Genomic DNA, 18,788 nt, shown 5'->3' on the forward strand with positions numbered 1-18,788 from the left:
TCAGTGCCAATGAAATAGCGTGCACTATTGATAGCCAGAATGTGTTCAGTAATTTGTAGAAAGAAAGAAGTAGGGGGAAAAGGAGGAGCTCTTAAAGAAACACTGCTATCGAGCCTTCCGGAATTTTAGCCAAACCCAATTAGTAAAGATAGATTTCCGTACAGGGAATGGCGAGGTTTGCTAGCGTGCAACATCCAGGCATCTGAAATATGCAGTGAATACAACTGGCACTCTCCAAAACATATGACTTTGTTCTGAAAAGACTGTCCACAGAGCGATGTATCAGGCTGTACTCCCATCTGCTCCTCAGCCTCTCTGCTGAGACTACTGTCAAGTGTACCAAGTAGGTCAGTTGTGATAGTCCTGTTGTAACTTGGACTCTCTTCAGCCTAGAAGTGGGTTTAGGTCATTGGTTATCACTGCAGCTCTTGAACCTCTTGGAAAGCTGGGCATGGAGCTAAATACACAGATTCTTATTCTCCTAGTTAATGCATAAACCTGAAACCCTACAAAATCTTTGTAAGCAGAGTAATCCTCTGCAGCATTTCATCCCTCAAAGACAATTTTTTGCCTCCTTTCTCCATTGATTGTCTCCTATTCGCCGTTCAGTGTGCTCTTCACTCCACCTTTTGCTCACTTCATGCCTAAAGAAATACTATGAAATCCCACTCTCATCCCATCCCCTCACATCAGTGCATCTGTGCGCAGGATACACAGAGGCTTGCAGTTCACCTCAGTGCAACGCTACCCAAGAAAAAGCAGCCTATGCAGCAAAACTCAAAAAAACACCAGGCAGAGATTTTTCCTAATGGAACTTTGTATTTTAGGCTATGTTCAGTGCTCCCCACTGTCCTAGATAGACAACTATCTCTCTTTATGCTCTAATTATTTCTAAACTTAGGTCTGAATTCTCTTACTCATTTGAATGGGAGAGAGACGCCTAAACACCTTTTTTAGAATCTAGGTCTGGCTTGTGAGACTTCATCCTTCAATTTTTGTGACCAAACCGCAAACTTCAGCTTCGTCAATCTTTTTTTTATCACATGCATTATCCATTTACCTGTCTTCATAAAAGGATCTCTTAAAATGATCTCCAGCTTCCACACCCATGAATAAATCACCACCTAGTTAGCCGGGATAACTTCATCTTGCCATTTGTGATTCAGAGAGCCTCAGTATAAAAGGTATTTGCATTTGCTAACTGCTCCATCCCCCCATGCTTCAAAGATGGAATGAATCACAACAGCAGACAGGATTTGGTGTTGTGTTCTTGGTCTTACGTATCATACGAAGTGTGGCTCTTTAGTCTCGTTTTCACAGCTTGTAAAGTAGACACTGTAGTGTAGTGATGTGAGTATGAAAGAAGTCTGGAATAACAGTTTGTATTCTTTCTAATAAAAGATGTTATGCATGTCCAAGATGTTTCAGTTTTATAAAAATAAGCAAATGTATGTTCCCTCCTTACTCTGTTGCATCAAAAGTGTCCCAACGACTTCTAACCTCTATAAATTCAGGTATCCAAACACAACTTTTCTAAGTAGGCCTTGTAGATTCATGAAGTACAAACAGCAAAGACTGGGGAGGTCAGAACAGCACTGTTGGCTTATTTAAGTGGATATATTGAACCTACCTAAAAAACTAAACTTCTAAAGAGTTTAGAAGTAAGACTGGTCATTTGAACCCCCATATGGTAATTTGAATCTTCCACATGGAAGTGCTACGCAAACAGAAAAATTCTCCAGTATTTTTTTTTTGTAATTTTATCATTGGATTTTCACAAATACAAAAAGAAATTCTCATTTTGTATTATAGAAAAGAACTATCTTTCACTATAGAAAATAATTGATTTAGCAGGGAAAAGAGTAAAGTGACTACAGTATGAAAATTGGTATTGAATGATACATGGGACAAGAAGATAAAAAATACTATTTTAATGTGAGTGTTTTTATAATAAAGCCGATTAAAAAGTATACATTACAAGCCTGTTAAATCTAGTAGGTAACTCAAAGTGCTTCTTTTTGAATCTCTATAGGTAAAGCTTAATCTCAGATAATGACACCATAACTTATAAAGACTATGTATCTGTATGAAATAAGAAGATTGCTTTCAGCCAAACCCACATGAACACTTCCTCCTCTTATATTTGTATTTCATATAGTTAGAGCATTGAAATAAACAACAATGTCCAAACTGTGGTCTTGCTTTGACACTCACAAAATTTGTGGGTCTGTGTAAGAAGCTGAAGCTCTCTGCCATCGCATCCTTATTGGTAAAATATATTTTGTCTTGACTGTGCAACGCACTTGAATTGGTGAGAAATGCAATGGAATAATGCAGATTTATGCTAGTTCCACTAAGTACACAGTCGAGGCACTAATTAAATAAGCGAATCCCACACAAACCTAAAACTATGACATTTTATAAAATATTTCGTTTAAATCCAGGAGTTAAACTGACTTTAAATTTGATATATGGGGGTGGAATGAAAGACATCAAGATTGAAATGTCTGAGGCACAGATTCAAAACTGAGAAAAAGAAAAAGGGAGAGAGGACAGAACAGTATTACAGGTATTACAACCTGTGTATTTATTTCTGGAATAAAAAAGAAAACAATACATATTGTTTTGATGGAGTTTTTTTCAGAAGAGATCCCTCTTTTCCTGAGATACAAGACAGACTCATGTAATGAAGGATGATTTTCTACATACACCATTGTAGTTCTTTTTCTTAGAATGTGGGAAATGGAGAAACTAATTGTATGAAACACAGATTATCTAAATAGAACTTACCAAGTTTTTTATTTTTTCCTACTTACTAATGTTTCTATCTTTTCCTTATCCCATTCTCCTTCCCTCTCTCTTCCCTTTATTCTAGCTTCCTTCAGTTGACTTTACATGGTATTTTTTCTTTATTCTACTTCTGCTTGTCTTTATTTAGAACAAAAACACTTACATAGATGGATTATTTTTCCCCCCCTTTCTCATCTTTGCATCTTTTCAGTTTCTCCATCTTTTTCTAGTCTCTCCTTCATTGCTGGGCTTTTTTCTACCACCCATTCCTTGCACCACTACAGAGTTGTATTCTATCCTTGGTGAACTTACTCTCCTTCCCTGCAGCTACCACCTTTCCCTTTGAGGCTACTGGTATGTTTTTAACTTTTCTTCCTCTAGGGCTTACATGTTTCTCCCTTCCTTTGTACCATTTGTTTTGTCTGCCACACCCAAATTCAAATCTCTTTTCCACTTTCACTTCCTCCGTTTTCCATGCTAATCTCTCTTCTCTTCTTTGCCACCAACTGCAAACATATCCCACTGTTCCACAGATGCAAGAGGTGATGTTCAGCAGCCAGTGCCTGGCTGCACGTCACAGGTTGCTCTTTAACTGCTATGAAATGTCACTAGCTGTATTGGTGGTGACCATTCCAAATGCCACAAGCTGCATTCCAACTGTCACTGGAGTCTCCTTAGTTCTGGCAACATAGGTCTTCCTGTAAATGGACCAGCCATGTAGTTACATACCCTGACTGTACCCTACCCCCAGTGTCCAAAGACCACAGTTACCGGTGGTCCAAAATGCAGTTCTGTGAAAACTCTGTCTGCTGCTGTCACGAGGTGCCACTCCGTTAAGTTTCTTCCTAGTACCATGATGAACTGCAATTGGCTTCTTTATATGAAGCCAAATATTCCCTCTTCCTATGAAGGATGCCAGGATCGCACACTTTCCATGAATTTACACAGTGAAAGATGCTTTTTCATTCCCCCTTTCAACACTTAATGGATGAAGAACTGTATTTTTTAGCAGAATAAATAACACTAACAGGGCATTTAAAATGTCAGGTGCCATATTTCTTCTTGCTGAACACTTGTTATCTCTGACTGTTGTCAAACAAAAGATACTGAGGAAATTCATTACAATAAGAGTATCTTCCAGAAGCAGGTCAATTTATGGCCATGATGTTTATAACTAAAATCTGATATGTTTGCATATCTCTTCTTACCAGTGTATAGTTCATGCCACTTTTGTGTATTCTTCTTTTTCCACATTGCTTTAATTAGTCTGTATCGGTGCGTGTGATTGTCCCTTTCTCCTTCCTGATATTTAAAAAAAAAATTGAAAGGATAAAGTAATCATAATACCTTTTGCTAAATACAGAACAAAATACAGGAACTAGAGGTGCTTATGAATCAGTGACATTTTGGCATGCGTAAAGAAAAAAACTTGAGTTGAACCGAAAAACCTGGAGGCCCATTTAGTATTTCTAAGAAACATCTTAAGAGTGTAAATAAGGAACATTGGGTTATTGTGGAGTTGGAGAATATAAACCAAAAGAGGGAGTATTGCTTCTCTACCTTTGGTTGCATTGCCTATACTGACATCATTTTTTCCCATTCAAAATAATTATCTGTGACTGCCCCAAATGGAGCATTTTATTATTATTATTTCTCAGTATTTTATCTTCACTTGAACTTTTCCACATTCTTAAACTAGACGGTCCTCATACAGGGGAGCTAGATGAGTTTTTTTGTCAGGGAAGTTTCTAACTAGTAATTTGTCCACTAAAGGGCACTGTTTACTGTAGTAAAAAAGGAATCTTTTCTTGCTCTGTATAGGTTATAATTAAGGCAGAGCCTAAAAAGCTAAAAAAAATTGACTTTAAGAGCTGACTTTCTTACTGAAAAATACTGTTTGCTCAATTAATATATACAAAATAATGTATATTTTTTAGCAACTCTCTCCATGCTAGAACGATGGAAGTCTAATGGGAGAAAGACTGCACATGTAAGTCCTTAAGAGAGACTGAGAAGGGAGGAGCCTTCCCTGTTCAGAGAGGGAGATCTGCTCTCCAGGCCGTATAAACAGCATGAAGGGTAGCACCATAAAATACGTAAGGTCACAGGGCAGACAGCTTGGGGCATTTGGATCTCTGAGCCACGGTGTGCAAGGAAGCAGGTTGTCGTGACATGAGGATAAACCTGTGGACTGCATAGTACTGCGTGGCTGTTTTATCGCTGATATAAGACATGTAACCAAGGCACGGGCACACGCAGCTCCAGCAGACCTCTCAACACTCAGACAATGGCTCCTGCTGTACTCTCTCCAGCTGCGGATTTTGAATCTTATTCATTTGCGTCACACAAATTAGCGAGATTTGCGCACTCTGACCTGCTGCCCCAAATGTAACTGCCCTGCCCGATCCCCATCCGCCCTCACGATGGTTAGTGACTTCGCCTCCCGTGACTCTGTCTGCCAGATGCTACCAGTTGTCTCTCACTGACCCGCAGATGGCGGGGGAGCCGGAGAAATCCCAGGAGACCCTGCAGAGACATCATTCTCCAGCTGCGGCCTACCATTGTGGTCCCTCAGCCGCGGCGCCCCGTCCTGCCTGCTGAACAAAGGCAGGGCACCCCTGCACGGGCAGGCTCCCGGGGCTCCTCCAGCACAAACCCAGGCTGTTGGGCTGCCACGGGCGAGGGAAAGGGGCTGGGGCCGGAGGCGGCCGTTCCCGGGCTGTCAGAGCGCTGCTGCGGCTGAGGCGGCGGGCACCCGCGGGAGCCTCTGCTGCGGAGCGCCGGGGGGCCTGGCGGGCAGCGGGGCGAGCTGAGCGACCCTCAGGGAGGGAAAGCTCCCCTCAGAGCTTGGGGAGGGGGGGACGGGGGAGGCGACTGCCCCCCCCCGTCGCGCTACGTGACAAGATCTGTGCCACACGGGCGAGCGAGCAGCGACAGTGACAGGGCTCGGTGACAGCGCCGCGGCAGCGCGGGAAGGACGCGAGCGCTCGCCCCGCCCCGCCTCGCTCCGCCCCGCCCGCAGCGCACGTGGCACCCTCGCCTGGGCGGGTCACGTGACGCGGGCACCGGGCTTCCCCCCCCACTCTCGCCCCCCTCCCTCCCCTCCGCGTCTGACCCCGTCTCCCGTCTGGTCAATAGCAGGCGGCGGCGGCGCATGCGCGGCGGGGCGGCAGCACGCCCCCGCTCAGCCTCCCCCTCCAGCCCGTCTCCCTCCGCCCTATATAAGGCGGGCGCGGCGGGGTTCCCGGCTCCGCAGTGTGTGTGGGCGGACGCGGCGGCTCCGGGTGGCGGTGCGGCGACCCGCGCGGCCTCCTCCGCCTCCCTCGCCCTCCCCTCGGCCTGGCGGCCCTGCCGCCGCCATGAGTTCGGGGACCCCCTACATCGGCAGCAAGATCAGCCTGATCTCCAAGGCGCAGATCCGCTATGAGGGCATCCTCTACACCATCGACACCGAGAACTCCACCGTGGCGCTGGCCAAGGGTGAGGCGGCGCGGCGGGGCCCTCCCGGGGAGGCGGTGGCGGGCGGGCCTAGGCTGGCTCCGCCGCGGCCCGGCGCTCGCTGAGGGGGCGCGGGGGGGGCCGCCAGCCGCCGCCGTCCGCTGAACAATGAGCCCGAGCTGGGCGAGCGGCGGCCAGAGCCCCCCCGGCCCTGAGGCGCCCCCTCCCCCGCGCTGGCGGCCGGGCGGGGGGCGGCGGGGTTGCAGCCCCGTGCCTTGGCGCCGCTGCCTTTCCGTGAGTCAGCATTCGGGAGGCCGCTCCGCGACGCGGGGGCTTGCGGTGCCCCCCCGGCGGGGCGCTGCCAGCCGGCGGGGCCCGGGATGCTGAGGAGCCCTGGGTTTTCCCGGGAAGTTAGCAGCCCCCTGAGGAGGAGGAGGAGCTGCCAGCAATGCCGGCTCCTCTTACTATTGTCAGAGGCGGAAAGGTGCCGGTGTGGCGTGGCGGGCCGTGGTTTGGTTCCCCCCCTGTCAGCACACGGGTGCCCGGCGGTGCTCGGTGCCTGGCTGGAGCAGGGCCCCAGGCCAGTGCCGGAGAGGAGGGAGCTGCCGTGGATGTGGATGTGTCTTTGTTCTTTTCCTGATCAATAAGTGGCCTCGGCGCAGGTGATGCGGGTGGGAGCCGCTGTGCTGAGCGCTGTGGGCTCTGGGCGCCGGGCTCTGGCGCTCCCGGCCTCGCAGGCTGCTCCGCGGGGCTTTGAGTCTTGTTTCCCTGGAGCAAAAATGATCTTTATCTCCTTAAATGGTGTCATTTGGATTCAGTTGACACCTGCGTTAGGAACTACCGTTTTTACCGTCAGGAAAACGTGTCCTGTTTAGTCCCTCAGACGACCTTATTGCTGTACTGGTTTTAATGTGCAGCTTGGCTACTCTAGCTAATGTGCATCAGCTTTTTCTTTCCCTCAAGTTTTATCTTTCCCTCTTCTGGGAAGTTCACATCTTCTTCGTTGCCTTCAGCAGCCCATCAGGATCGTCCACAAACCAAACATCTTTTGTTTTGAAAGACTTATCTGTTGGCAGGAGACTCTGAGTTGCCTGATTCTCAGCTACTCTCAAGGCAGCCTGTGCCACCAGTATTTATCCAGTGTAATGATGTCTGTGTGATGCTGGACATGAGTATTTGACACCAATTGGTGCGTATTCTGAAGTTAAAAATGTGAGTTTTCACAACCTGGGGACATAGCTGCTTATTAAATGTACAAGTGGAGCTATTTATGTTGGGGTTTCACTTGAAGTAATTGAGAGGTTGCTGGAAGGATGCAGTTCCTTTACTGTATGTGCAGGAAGGTCTTCACCTTTACCCAGCAGCAAGTATGAATGGTTTCTCACATAGTTCTGGCTTACACATAGCACTTGCTACTTCAGAGTTTTAAGTGGTGGATTTCAGAGGCATGTATGATTCAAGTGCTTTATGGTATGAGAATGCACATGCTCTGTATAAGATTTTTGGCATTTTTTTGTATTTATTGGTCTCATAGCGTTCAGTTTTGATGAACTGGAATACCTAAGAAGTAGCTGTTAAATAGATGGAGAATACATTTTCCCCACTTAAAGTGCTGCACTATAAACTTTACAGTACAAACCCACTTTTCATTTTAACTCAGTTATTTTTTAAATTTAGAGACTTTATATCAAAATTAGTGTCAGAATTAGGAACATAGCTACAATGTTGAAGTCAGTGGCAGCAATATTAACCCTGTGCTTAGGAGGGACAGCAGTTGAAAACACTTGATCTGAAGGGTTAGAAGAACCATGAATTGTTGACATGCAGTTGAAGTTGTCCAGATAGCTAGTCAATTATTATTAGGCTCCAGATGTCACTGTTTAAAGTTCAGGCAACTTCAGGATCTCATGTAAGTGCTATTCTCTTGACTTTTATCAGCTGAGTGATATAAAGAAAAACTTAAGTTGGAAGAGACGTCAGGAAGGAATCTAGTTTGGCCCCTTACTCAAAGCAGGGCTAGCTTCAATTGATTTGTATTTGGTTCCTGTTAAATCTCAACACGTGCACAACATCTTAAACACTGGATAAGGAGATTCCATGTGCTTAATTAAGCACTGCAAGAAAGTTGTCAGTCTTAGATGCTAAGCTTAAATTGCAAGCAAAGGAAGTTTAAGCCCATTACTGTCCTGTTGGCAGTGAACACCAGAAACTTACTCCCCATTCTGTAGAAGTCTGAAGAAGCTAGAGTTTTTAAGCAAGAAGTATCCATGTAAGCTCTGCTTTCCAGACATCCAGTCATTCTTGTTAAGCTTCCTGACCTTTCAGAGGTCTAGCTCAACAGAGCCCTACACGTGAGTATGAACTGTATTGTAAAACGCTAGCTGCAGCGTGGTGTGGAATTGATTTCCTGTTCATCTGTAAACAATAGTCACTGTAACTCTTCATGGGAGACAGCCCTTCGGACCTCCGCTGAAACTTAAAGCTGTACTTTGTGGTGTGCCAGAAGCTGTTAAACACTTCAAATGCAGGAGCAGGCACGCTCAACTCCTAGAACCCTCTCAAATGTCCTTGCTGCTGTTTTGTTTACAACAAGGACCTCTGTTTTCCATCCTTTTTGTTAGAAACCTTGGGACCAGCCAATTGAGGCTCTGCCTGGACAGCTTTGGGCTTGGTGGGTTGTGTTTCTCTATGTGGAAGCTGACAGGCTGATCCTGGTGGTCAGAGATGTGGTGCTTTCCAAGCTAGCTGTGGGATTCTGCAGTAGTCCTTGGATAGCTTTAGTATGTCTTGCCATGAGCTGTCTGCTGTAATAATCTAATCATGAGCAGGGATATCAGTGGTATGGTTCATGTCTAAAAGGCCACAGTCATTGCTTTCAGTTTATAATCTGCCTCTAGTTGACTAGGTTACAGCTGTAATATGATCAAACAGCAGCTGGAGATCTAAAATAACTGGGAGAGGTTATATACTCTGTGAACTAATGGGAGACAGTCCTTCAAAGGAAGGGACTGACAGTTTGCCTTTGTACCAGTTAAGATTCTTTTCCAGTTAGGTGTAAGCTGAGGTGCTAAATAGCATCAGCGTGATAGGGACAAAGTTTGGCATTGACCTGCTGTATCCAGAGCTTCTTGTGAGCTCACATAAGTGTCAGGCAAGTGAAGACTGCTCACAGCACTAACAGCTGCTTGGGCGGGGGGGTGGGGGGGTGGGGGTTGCGGAATCCACCTGGATACAGCCGAGAACAGGGCTCTTGATGACTAACCCTGTCTACAACTGTCAACACTCCCAGTAAATTAGTAATGGTACAGTGTACTCGGGGTGCTCAACACTGGTTGAGTGGATCTGCTTTCTGCCCCCCTTTTTGTGGGGAAGCTGCAGTGCCTGCCATCCCCTATCATCCTTGTGGCAGGGCTGCCTGTGCTTAATCTTTCCAGCTGTGCAGTGGGAGTGGCAGCTGGCTGGCATGTCACCACAGGCTGTGACATGGCAGGTGCTTGTGAAAGGTCTCTTTAAGGATGTAATTAGTAAAGGTACTGCAGGAACTGTGGTGTGTCCTGGCAGAGAAGTTGAGTACTTCTGTGGTAACCTGTTAGAAGCAACTGATGCAACTTGAATACAGAACTCTTTTATTAGCAGAAAGCGTACATCAAACCAGTATGTGGTGGTGCTTATCTGAACTGGCAAAGCCTCGTGAAGACAGAAAACTAGACTAGTAAACTGAATGAGCTTCTGTAACTTGTGGCCAAAATGTCAAGCTTTTGTATGTCAAGTGTCTGATGTAACTATGCTACCTATTTTCCTGCACTAACAATTCAGTAAGTCTGAATCTGACCTCTTCCTCTTTAGTGGCTCAAATTAATTTATGCTTCTACCTGGTAGCTGCCACACAGTCAATTGCAGCCATTTTTCCACTCTAATGTGTAACATCACTGGTTAGTACCTGCTCAAGTGTTCCAACAGCTGGGACTCAGTAAAGCCTTAGTAGGCACTGAGGTTTTAGATTTATCACTAAAAGCTTGCTTTGTAGTCAGTGGATATTAATCATAAAACCAGTGGCATGGCGTAGAGAGAGAATTTTAATAGGAAGTTTTTACTGTTGATGAAACTTGACCTCTATCTGTGCAATAAATGTGTGAAACCAAAGGTGCAGATTTAAGCTCTGAAGCCTGCTAAGAGTTTTCCCCTGCTGCTGCAGGGGCCTCTCCAGTGGTCTGTTGCGGTGGCAGTTGTCTCAAGCTAAATGTCTACATGGGACAGGTGCTGGGGAGGGAGGGGGATTACGGCAGTGTAGCACTGTGAGGAAGTCCTCAGCTTTTGAGTAGGATTCTTCACTCCAGCTGGTCTATGGTCTTTATCTTCACAGCTTGATGTAAACAAAACTGTTTATACAGGCTGCTGAAAAGGTTGGCGTTTGAGGGAATAGATGTGTGCAATGAGGAGACTCAGGGTTCTGGAGGTAACCTTTTCTTCTTGTTACAGTTGGCAAGTATTACCAGAGTACTGTTTAACTGCAGAGATCTTAACTTGCACAATGCTGCAGTGGTAATGTAATACTGCTGGACTAATAGTGATCCTTTTTTTAACACTAAAGTGCGATCCTTCGGTACTGAAGACCGGCCCACAGACAGACCTGCTCCTCCAAGAGAAGAAATCTATGAATATATTATTTTTCGAGGAAGTGACATCAAAGACATCACTGTCTGTGAACCTCCAAAAGCTCAACATACTCTGCCACAAGATCCTGCCATTGTTCAAGTAAGTTAGCCTGAAGTGTTGATAGAAAGCTGTGATAAAACATTGGTGATGAAGGACTGGATTTTGGTAGAACCTTAAAAAAATGAAGGCCAGTAAGCGTCTCCAGGAATCTTCAGATTGTTTGAAGCATCCTTAGTTTCATTGTAATGTTTAAAATAGCAGCAGCATTAAAGACTTCAGTCAACAAAAGCCAGAGCTAGCTGAGAATGCAGGAAACTCATAAAGCGGTAAACTAACCCTTCTCAGTATTTAATTGAGCTTTAGTAATGCTGTACATGAAGTAGAGAATCACTGCCAAAGCAAGTTGACTTCTGGACACTGTAAATGGAAATGTACTTTGTCTTGTTACAGTCTTCACTGGGCTCTGCCTCTACATCATCCTTTCAGCCACATGTGCCTTACAGCCCGTTTAGAGGTATGCCACCTTACAGCCAGCTTGCTGCCAGCTCTTTACTTAGCCAGCAGTATGCAGCTTCATTAGGCTTAGGTAAGTAAAAACTTTACTTGCTAGAATAAAGGTACAGTCCTTGTATGCAGCTACTGTGAAACCAAATAACAGTAACTAATACCGAATTCCTTGCCAAGCGTCAGGCTGCAACAAGCAGTGAATAAGTAGTTGACAACTTTGTGTAGTGATCTTACCGCAAGGAGGCCTGCATTTCACTTACATGCGTGCGCACACACATGCACACAAAAGAAAGAAACAAACTAAAGAGCTGAAGTTTCTTTCTGAAAGAAACATGGATACCTAACAGTTGAGGCCAGTTCATTTCTAACCTAACATACCTTACATATACATCACATGTAAAAAGAACTTGTACTCCCAGAGAGAACTGTGAATAAGCTGCTCTAATGCTGTTCTAGAGATTCTTGTATCTCTTTCCAAGTCCTTCAGATGTTTCACTACCTTGTATCTTATCCATGTATCTTTGCTTTCTCTTCTTCCCTCTATCTCTTTAGAGAAGTTGGTAAGCCCTCCAGCATCAGCAGCTGCTTCCAGCCCTAGTTCTTCTCCGTCTCCACAACCTGTTTCAGAGCCTGACATGTCTTCAGAGCCCCATCAGCTCTCTTCCAAGGGTAACAGCAGTTTGAGGACTCCAAATATTTGGAAGAACTGCATGGCACTTGCAAACACTCTGTTCTTGTTAACCCCTCAGAATGATAGTGCTTATGGGTAATGCTAGTAGAACTTGTTTGTTCTCAGCTGTCTTTGCCTTGTACATGTCTACATGGGACAGGAGTACATGGAGTACTCCTTCTGTCCCAGAAGTATCAGTTAGAGACAGGAGGAAGAAAAAGTACAGAACAGTGGATTCTCTTGTGTAAATGTCAGGAGAGGGCTGAAGTTTAGAGGTATTAATGTGCTGTGCCCTCTCCAGGACTGTGTGTCACCTTGGGGACTGGGTGAGGAATTAATTAGCCTTTCCTGGAAAGACAAGCACACTGCTTAAATTGTGGGTGGCCTTGCTGTTAGAGACCTAGGTTAATAGGAAATCCAGGAGTATTGCTGTAATTGAGGAAATGTCAGGATAGGTTTCATGCATGAGGCATTCTACCTTGTCAAGACTCCTGGTTAGTAAAGCATGACTAACAGTAAGCAATTTGAGTTGTGGTAAGCTGAGATAACAGTTCTGGGTGCTTGCTTCTATGTGTAAAACCTTTTAAAGGAGGAGGTTGAGTAGGGATACTAGACTGACCATCCTCAGAGCAGAGAGACCAGGTGCAGCCTGCATTTAAACATGGTAATTAGTTTCATCTGTTTTTTAACTTAAGCATGTATGCTTGTGTTGGCATGAAACTGGTTTTACTCTTTGGTTTTGGCCATCTATCTGTGCATACTTTCTCAGTATTCTGGCTAAGCTTTGAAACTTTCTCACGTTAAACTTGCACAGCAGCTTTGTCCTGCTGAATAATCCTTAGGATATGTCTGTCTTCCTTGCAAGCTTTCCAGGTGTACGTTAGCTGGGAACCTGCATGATGTTACTTACTGGGTATATCTCATGTGGACTTGGGTGACCCAGAAGTGTCAGTGGCTTGGTTTGTGTGTACTCTTCAGCTTTTCACTGTTCTTGCTCTTTAAGTAGATTCAGTTAAAGTTCGCTTCCAAGCAGTTCTTACGCATAACTACATAAACCTGTAGTACTCCAAAACTTCTAATTAAATCTAGAATGCAGTGTTTCTTCTGAGTACTGAAGACTGTCGCTTTTTAATATAATTGGTGTAAGGTATACCAAACCATGAAAAGTATTTACATGTTTTGTAGTGTGAATAAATAAGCCTGGATGGAAGAGCAACAGAAGTCTTGGTAACACTTTGGCCTTGACCAAGAAGGAATTTGAAAGGGTAACTTTGAGATCCTGGTCTGGTTTCAGGTTTTCTTTGTCTGAAAGCTAACAATAAGCAATGAAGTTGAAGGACTTCTAAAAGCGGCTTACAAAATGGGATGTAGTTGAGTTGGTTAAGCTTTTGCTGCAAAACTTTCCTGACAAAGTGGGGAAGCTTTCTTGAGCAGTTTCAAAATGGTGAATTTTTGCTTCAGATTTAATGTATGTAAAATCCTACATAACCAAGGATACACCTAGAAATTAGATTTTTGGTATAAACTGTCTAAGAGACTGAGCTGGCTTGCTTACCTAATGTGTGTCTAACTTCATTTAAGAAATAAATGGGTAGATTTCCTGATTTTAAGGCTCTGGATTTGAGAGCTACAACTTGTATGGCAGTAGTGCCTTACCTAGTGTGTATGCCAATTAAACATAGCATGTAATGATAAACACTCAAGGCTTTGAGTAATTCTTGACAAAATGGTTTCTCCATAGAAGTGGGTAGGGTTTGAATAGCTTTGGCATATTTTGAGGCACTTAGTCATTGGGATTTTTTCCAGGTGCTGGCTTTCCTTCTGTTCACCCAGTCCGCAAAAGCCCCATGGTGGAGCAGGCTGTTCAGACTGGCCCAGTTGACAACATGAATTCACAAAAGCCGCCCCCAGTGAAAGTAACTCCAGGGGTTCAGCGCAATGGGCGGCAGGTTCCGCAGGGCAACGGCAAGACAAATGGTACATACGCACCGCTTTGTTGTTAAAGTGCTGTTCTGAGGCATCCGTCAAGGGTGCATAGCAAGACTAAACTGTTTCAGCTTTGTTCTTATGCTCCTTTATTTTTATCCTTCTTGTTCAGTCGATACAGTTCAGGCAGCACCTGTGCAAACCCAAGGACAGGTGAATGATGAAAACAGAAGACCTCAAAGGAGAAGATCAGGTAGGTTAACCTGACGCTGAACAGTCAATTAGCCTAAAAGGCAAATATTGTTGACTTCAGTGAAGGGTCATCCGATGGAAGACTGAGAGTAAAATAAAACTTGATGAGGCTTTGGGCGTCCAGAGATGCTTCCCTAGCAGAATAAGTTCTGGAGTCTCAGAAGTTCAGGGCATACCAGGGACAGAATTCTAGTGTCTCTTCTAGAAGCTTGAAAGGTATGTGTTGAAATGACACTGTAAGTTGGCAGCAGCAACTGAAGTACTTTTACTGGGAAAGGCAGCCTGTTTAAGAGTCCCCAGAGCTCTTATAACTGAGAGGGAACTATGGAGCCCTCACTTCCATAGTGCAGAGGCCTTATCTTAGGACTGCAGTTTAAGCACAGGTCAAAAGAAAGTGAAATTAAATTCAAACCAATATTTCTGTCCAAGCCAAATAAGAAAATGTAGGAAACAAAACTTCTGACTCTCAGGTCTTCAAATTAATTTGCCTGAGGGCAGCACTGTAGAAGAGGTTAGAGCTTTTCCCAAAAGGAGTTGATAGTGTCTGAGTTGGAAACCAGCAACTATACAAAGTACAAGCTCCCTTTGTGGATGGATTTTCTGAAATCAGCGACCTGCACCTCTTTGCTGTCATGACAGGTTTGTAGACTAATTACAGTACTGTGCTTGCAGATGAGTAGCAGACAGGAAAGACAGTTTCCCCTGCTTCCATCAGCTTTTCTTGGTATAACACTTGTTCTAACTTCTTCTCACTGGAAGGAAGGTTGGGTATACTCTTAATGCAGGACTGACAACCAGGAATACTTTTCAGAAAGTTAAAAAGTGTTGCTGTAATATGTCTTCTACAGCCAAGTTCAGAAGTTGTTTTCAAAGAGGTTTGGCCTAACCACAGGACTGGAAGCCAGAAACTGCTGAGTTCTAACCCTGGTTTCCTGTGGTCTTGAGCAAAGTCATTTAACCTCCCTGTGTGTTACCAAGCATTTAAACTCTCCTGCTTTCAGGGAACAGGAGAACCAGAAACCGTTCTAGAGGACAAAACAGACCAACTACTGTGAAGGAAAATACAATAAAGTTTGAAGGTGACTTTGACTTTGAAAGTGCAAATGCACAGTTCAACAGAGAGGAACTTGACAAAGAATTCAAGAAGAAACTAAACTTTAAAGGTTTGTGGCTTCATTAAATATGAATTGCTGAGCTAGCAGTAAATGCTGCATAGACAAACTCATTCTGAGAAACTGCATGATTACATCTCAAGTCTTGTTTGAGGGAGCAAGAGAACAGATGGCTCTTCAGTATGCATCAAGGAAGTGTAATATGTTTTATTATCTTCAGATGATAAAGCAGAGACGGGGGAAGAAAAAGGGGACCCTGGAGTGGCAACTCAAAACAATGACGGTAATGCAGAGGAGGACCTTCTGGGACCCAACTGCTATTATGATAAATCCAAGTCTTTCTTTGACAACATTTCTTCAGAACTAAAATCTAGGTGAGTGTTTTCTAAAGGCTTGCTATTTTAATGCAGTTTTAGGTGTAGAATTCTAGATGTAATTGATGTCACGTGGTTTAATTCTTTAAAAGTCTTGGCATACGAGACAGTGAGCAAAACAGTCTTCAGAAGGAAGTATTGCTCTATGCATTTGGTTGCTCACGAGTTATATTAACTGAGCTTCATGCAGTGGGATCAAACAAAAGGCAAGGATTTCAACTGATGCTGATACTTACCTAAACCATGATACAGGAATTTCCTGTTCAGTTTCCCAGTGCTGGGTTTGAACCCACTGATTGTAAACAAATTTCTTGTCTTGTTTGTGGGAGGAGGCATCAGGGTCATGCTGTATGATGGTGCAGCTTGCAGACAGGAGCGAGCCACATCTGGAGCTTGGGCAGATGAGGTCAGGTCTGCCAGTGGAAATGCATTAAATTAAAAGTTGGGAATGTTAAAGCTTCATCTTTTGCTGCTGGTGCTGGTCACATCAGTCATCCCTTTAGTGTCAGTATGTGAAATTCGCTTGGTAGTATTTCTGCTTCCCTTTAGCAAAACGTTCTTCGGGGTGATCACAGTAAGGTGCTTGGGTCTGGGCAGGCTTTGCTAGGGAAGAAATAAGCTGGTGCTGTGGAGCTACCTCAGATGTGACAAGGCTTCCTGGGTTTCTGGAGGGGCTGAACTGGAGTCTAAAGTTTGTAGTTTTCAAGTTTGAAATGCTTGTAAGACTATGTTCAGCCCTTTCCTAGGCCCTTCTCTAGTTTTCCAGTATGAAAGTAGCTTTGACAGCCACCAGCTGTCACTTTCAAATCCACACTTAGCAGGGCAGTTGAGTTGGTGAACATGTACACGCTGGTTCTTGTTGCAATTCAACAAAATAGGGTGCTTGAAGCTTCCTAGCTAAATGAGTTGGTGGCTATTTCATGTTTATATTAAATCTGAATGCAGCCTTGTTCAGTTCTAGGCGTACCACGTGGGCTGAAGAAAGGAAGCTCAATACAGAGACATTTGGAGTGTCTGGACGGTTCCTTCGTGGCCGCAGCTTTCGTGGTGGATTTCGAGGTGGAAGGGGTAGTGGAGCAGCGAGGCGAAACCAAACCACTCACAGAGCTGGTACTGGCAGAGTGTAACTTCAGAGGCAAGTTTTTAGCAAGAATAAATACAGTCTCTGAGCCAGGTTTGTCTTGTATTCCTTGTCTGAACTGCCTGTGCAACCTCTTCTGCTCTCCAGCCTCATGGATATATCAAGAATTGTTCCTTCTAAGTAGTAGAAGGAGATATGAGTGGGTTTGTGTGTTTTAACATCTTGATTGTTCTGTTGATTTCTTGGGCTAACCTTTCTGAGGAAGCAAGAGCTGCTTGTTTGAGCTGAGCCTTTCTAGCTAAGCATTTGTGTTGATACCTCAGTGTTAACTTCGCTTCTGTTTTTGTTGGGAGAAGATCCCCATGGTACCATGCCTAATTCTATCTACCTTCTTTTCCGAACAGGTTCGGACATCTCTCCTGAGAGGATGAAACTGTATATAGAAAGAAAACATCCAACTGCTGCACTAATGTGGGAAAATGGTTCATATTGTTTACTGTCTCAGCTCAAGCGACAGAACTTCATGTACTACTGCTTATATTCTGGACTTATTTTGGACCAGCAACTGTCAGCTGGAATATTCTTTGGAAGAGGGAATGTGTTCAGGGGTACCTTCTTCAGGGTGTCTTTTTTCTTTTGTTTGTTGTTTTTTTACGTGCAGACTAACTTACATGGTGGTTCTTTCTGGGTCTCTCAAAGGCTGCTATAGTCTAAGCTTAAAGTCAGACTCCTTTTCTGAACCCTGAAGAAGATAAATCATGCTATTTTAACATGGAACCAAAGCTCACTTGAAATAAACCAGCGATAATTTGTTTGTTCTGAGTAACCAAACGGTGCTGCTGGTCTCGCTGTTCTCAGCAGCAAGTGTGAAGTAGCACTTGGTATCTGGGAGAATGGATTCCTGGTGCTGAGTTATGTATATTGTCACTTGGGAATACTGGATTGTTGATCATGTAGTAGTGTAAATGACTGTACAACTGTTTGTCGGCTGGTACTCGTGTGCGGTACCGCAGGTTTACATGGAACCGCGTCTCTCCCTTGGGCTGGAGGGTGCTGGGCTGGTTCCTCAAAGGATTGGAGCTCCTGACTGGGTCAGGGCAGCATGGGGGGACAGTGTGCTGTGTCCTGGTGGGACAGGAGCAGCAGGTGCCTCCGCATAAAGTTTTTGGCAGTACTCTGCTGTCTGGGAAGGAGATCGGAAGCCCTGACTTCTTGCCTCAGTTTGTACCTCGCTCGTCGGTAGTACCCAATGCAAACAGTTCTCTGTACACTAGTAGACTGTGGTGGAACACTATGGAATGTTTTCATTAAACTAGGGATGGGAGTCCGTATAATGAAGCTTAACAGATGGGCATGTTTAATTTCTTTCCTCTATACCCCACCTACTGTAAATAGTTTAGTTTTTCTTTTGTGGTTTGTTTTTGTTTGTTTTTTTTTTTTTAAAACTGTATGTGGGGAGAGGGGTTGGGAGGGAGGGGTTACATTTGTTTGCATGACTAAGTGGGTTAAATTGCTATAGGCATGTGTCCCTTTTTGTTTGGTAGGGAATTTTGTTGAAAAAGCACCTTGATGACTGAACCCCTTACATAGCTAGAATTTTTTAGTTATGCATTGACCTAGGTTACTGTAAAAGCTTGGATTTATTTTTGTAGGACTTTATTGCTAAAAATTAGAACATAGCAGTGGGGCTGCTCTTTGGAGTAATGTAAATTGTAATTATAATAAACATGTAAATGTTTAACGTTTCCCTCCTGCTTTGTTCTGCAGACAGCCCAGTAGCAGCAGTCAGTACAACTTGTCGGGCGCTTGTCCTAGCGTGGCTGCCAGCGATGGCAGAGAACCCTGGCGCAGGGGCCTGGCAGGGCTGCGGGGCGCTTTGCAAAGGGCTTAAAACCCCTAATCCAGGTGCTGACCCCCTGTTGTTGCCATTACCCTGTGATCCCGTGCCCCTGTGCTCTGCCTGGGCATTCTGCCTCGTGGGT

At 44.5% G+C, this 18,788-nt stretch overlaps 1 protein-coding gene across 2 annotated transcripts; it reads left to right on the forward strand.

Annotated features, from left to right (window-relative positions):
* Positions 1-5,926: 5,926 nt before the first annotated feature.
* Positions 5,927-18,547, forward strand: LSM14B (LSM family member 14B). 2 transcript variants are annotated; one of them, XM_056354478.1, is made up of 10 exons: positions 5,927-6,270; positions 10,820-10,983; positions 11,335-11,470; positions 11,944-12,060; positions 13,868-14,038; positions 14,160-14,240; positions 15,241-15,402; positions 15,572-15,725; positions 16,681-16,860; positions 17,211-18,547. In XM_056354478.1, the coding sequence occupies exons 1-9, from the start codon at positions 6,150-6,152 to the stop codon at positions 16,850-16,852; spliced, it is 1,278 nt and encodes a 425-aa protein (XP_056210453.1). In that variant the 5' UTR covers positions 5,927-6,149; the 3' UTR covers positions 16,853-16,860; positions 17,211-18,547. The 2 variants fall into 2 exon arrangements, with proteins under 2 accessions (XP_056210453.1, XP_056210454.1); XM_056354479.1 differs by lacking the exon at positions 11,944-12,060 and having other exon boundaries at positions 5,928-6,270.
* The last annotated feature ends 241 nt before the right edge of the window (positions 18,548-18,788 follow it).

The sequence above is a fragment of the Falco biarmicus genome, chromosome 10 (assembly GCF_023638135.1).
Source record: "Falco biarmicus isolate bFalBia1 chromosome 10, bFalBia1.pri, whole genome shotgun sequence".
NCBI classification, from domain to species: Eukaryota; Metazoa; Chordata; class Aves; order Falconiformes; family Falconidae; genus Falco; species Falco biarmicus.

What these genes read in the sequence shown, in the direction of transcription:
- LSM14B (XM_056354478.1), top strand. Translation starts at nt 6,150, where the DNA reads ATGAGTTCGGGGACCCCCTACATCGGCAGCAAGATCAGCCTGATCTCC. An exon ending in ACCTCAAAGGAGAAGATCAG is followed by an intron (nt 14,241 to 15,240) that starts GTAGGTTAACCT and finishes TCCTGCTTTCAG; the next exon opens with GGAACAGGAGAACCAGAAAC. An exon ending in TCTTCAGAACTAAAATCTAG is followed by an intron (nt 15,726 to 16,680) that starts GTGAGTGTTTTC and finishes AGCCTTGTTCAG; the next exon opens with TTCTAGGCGTACCACGTGGG.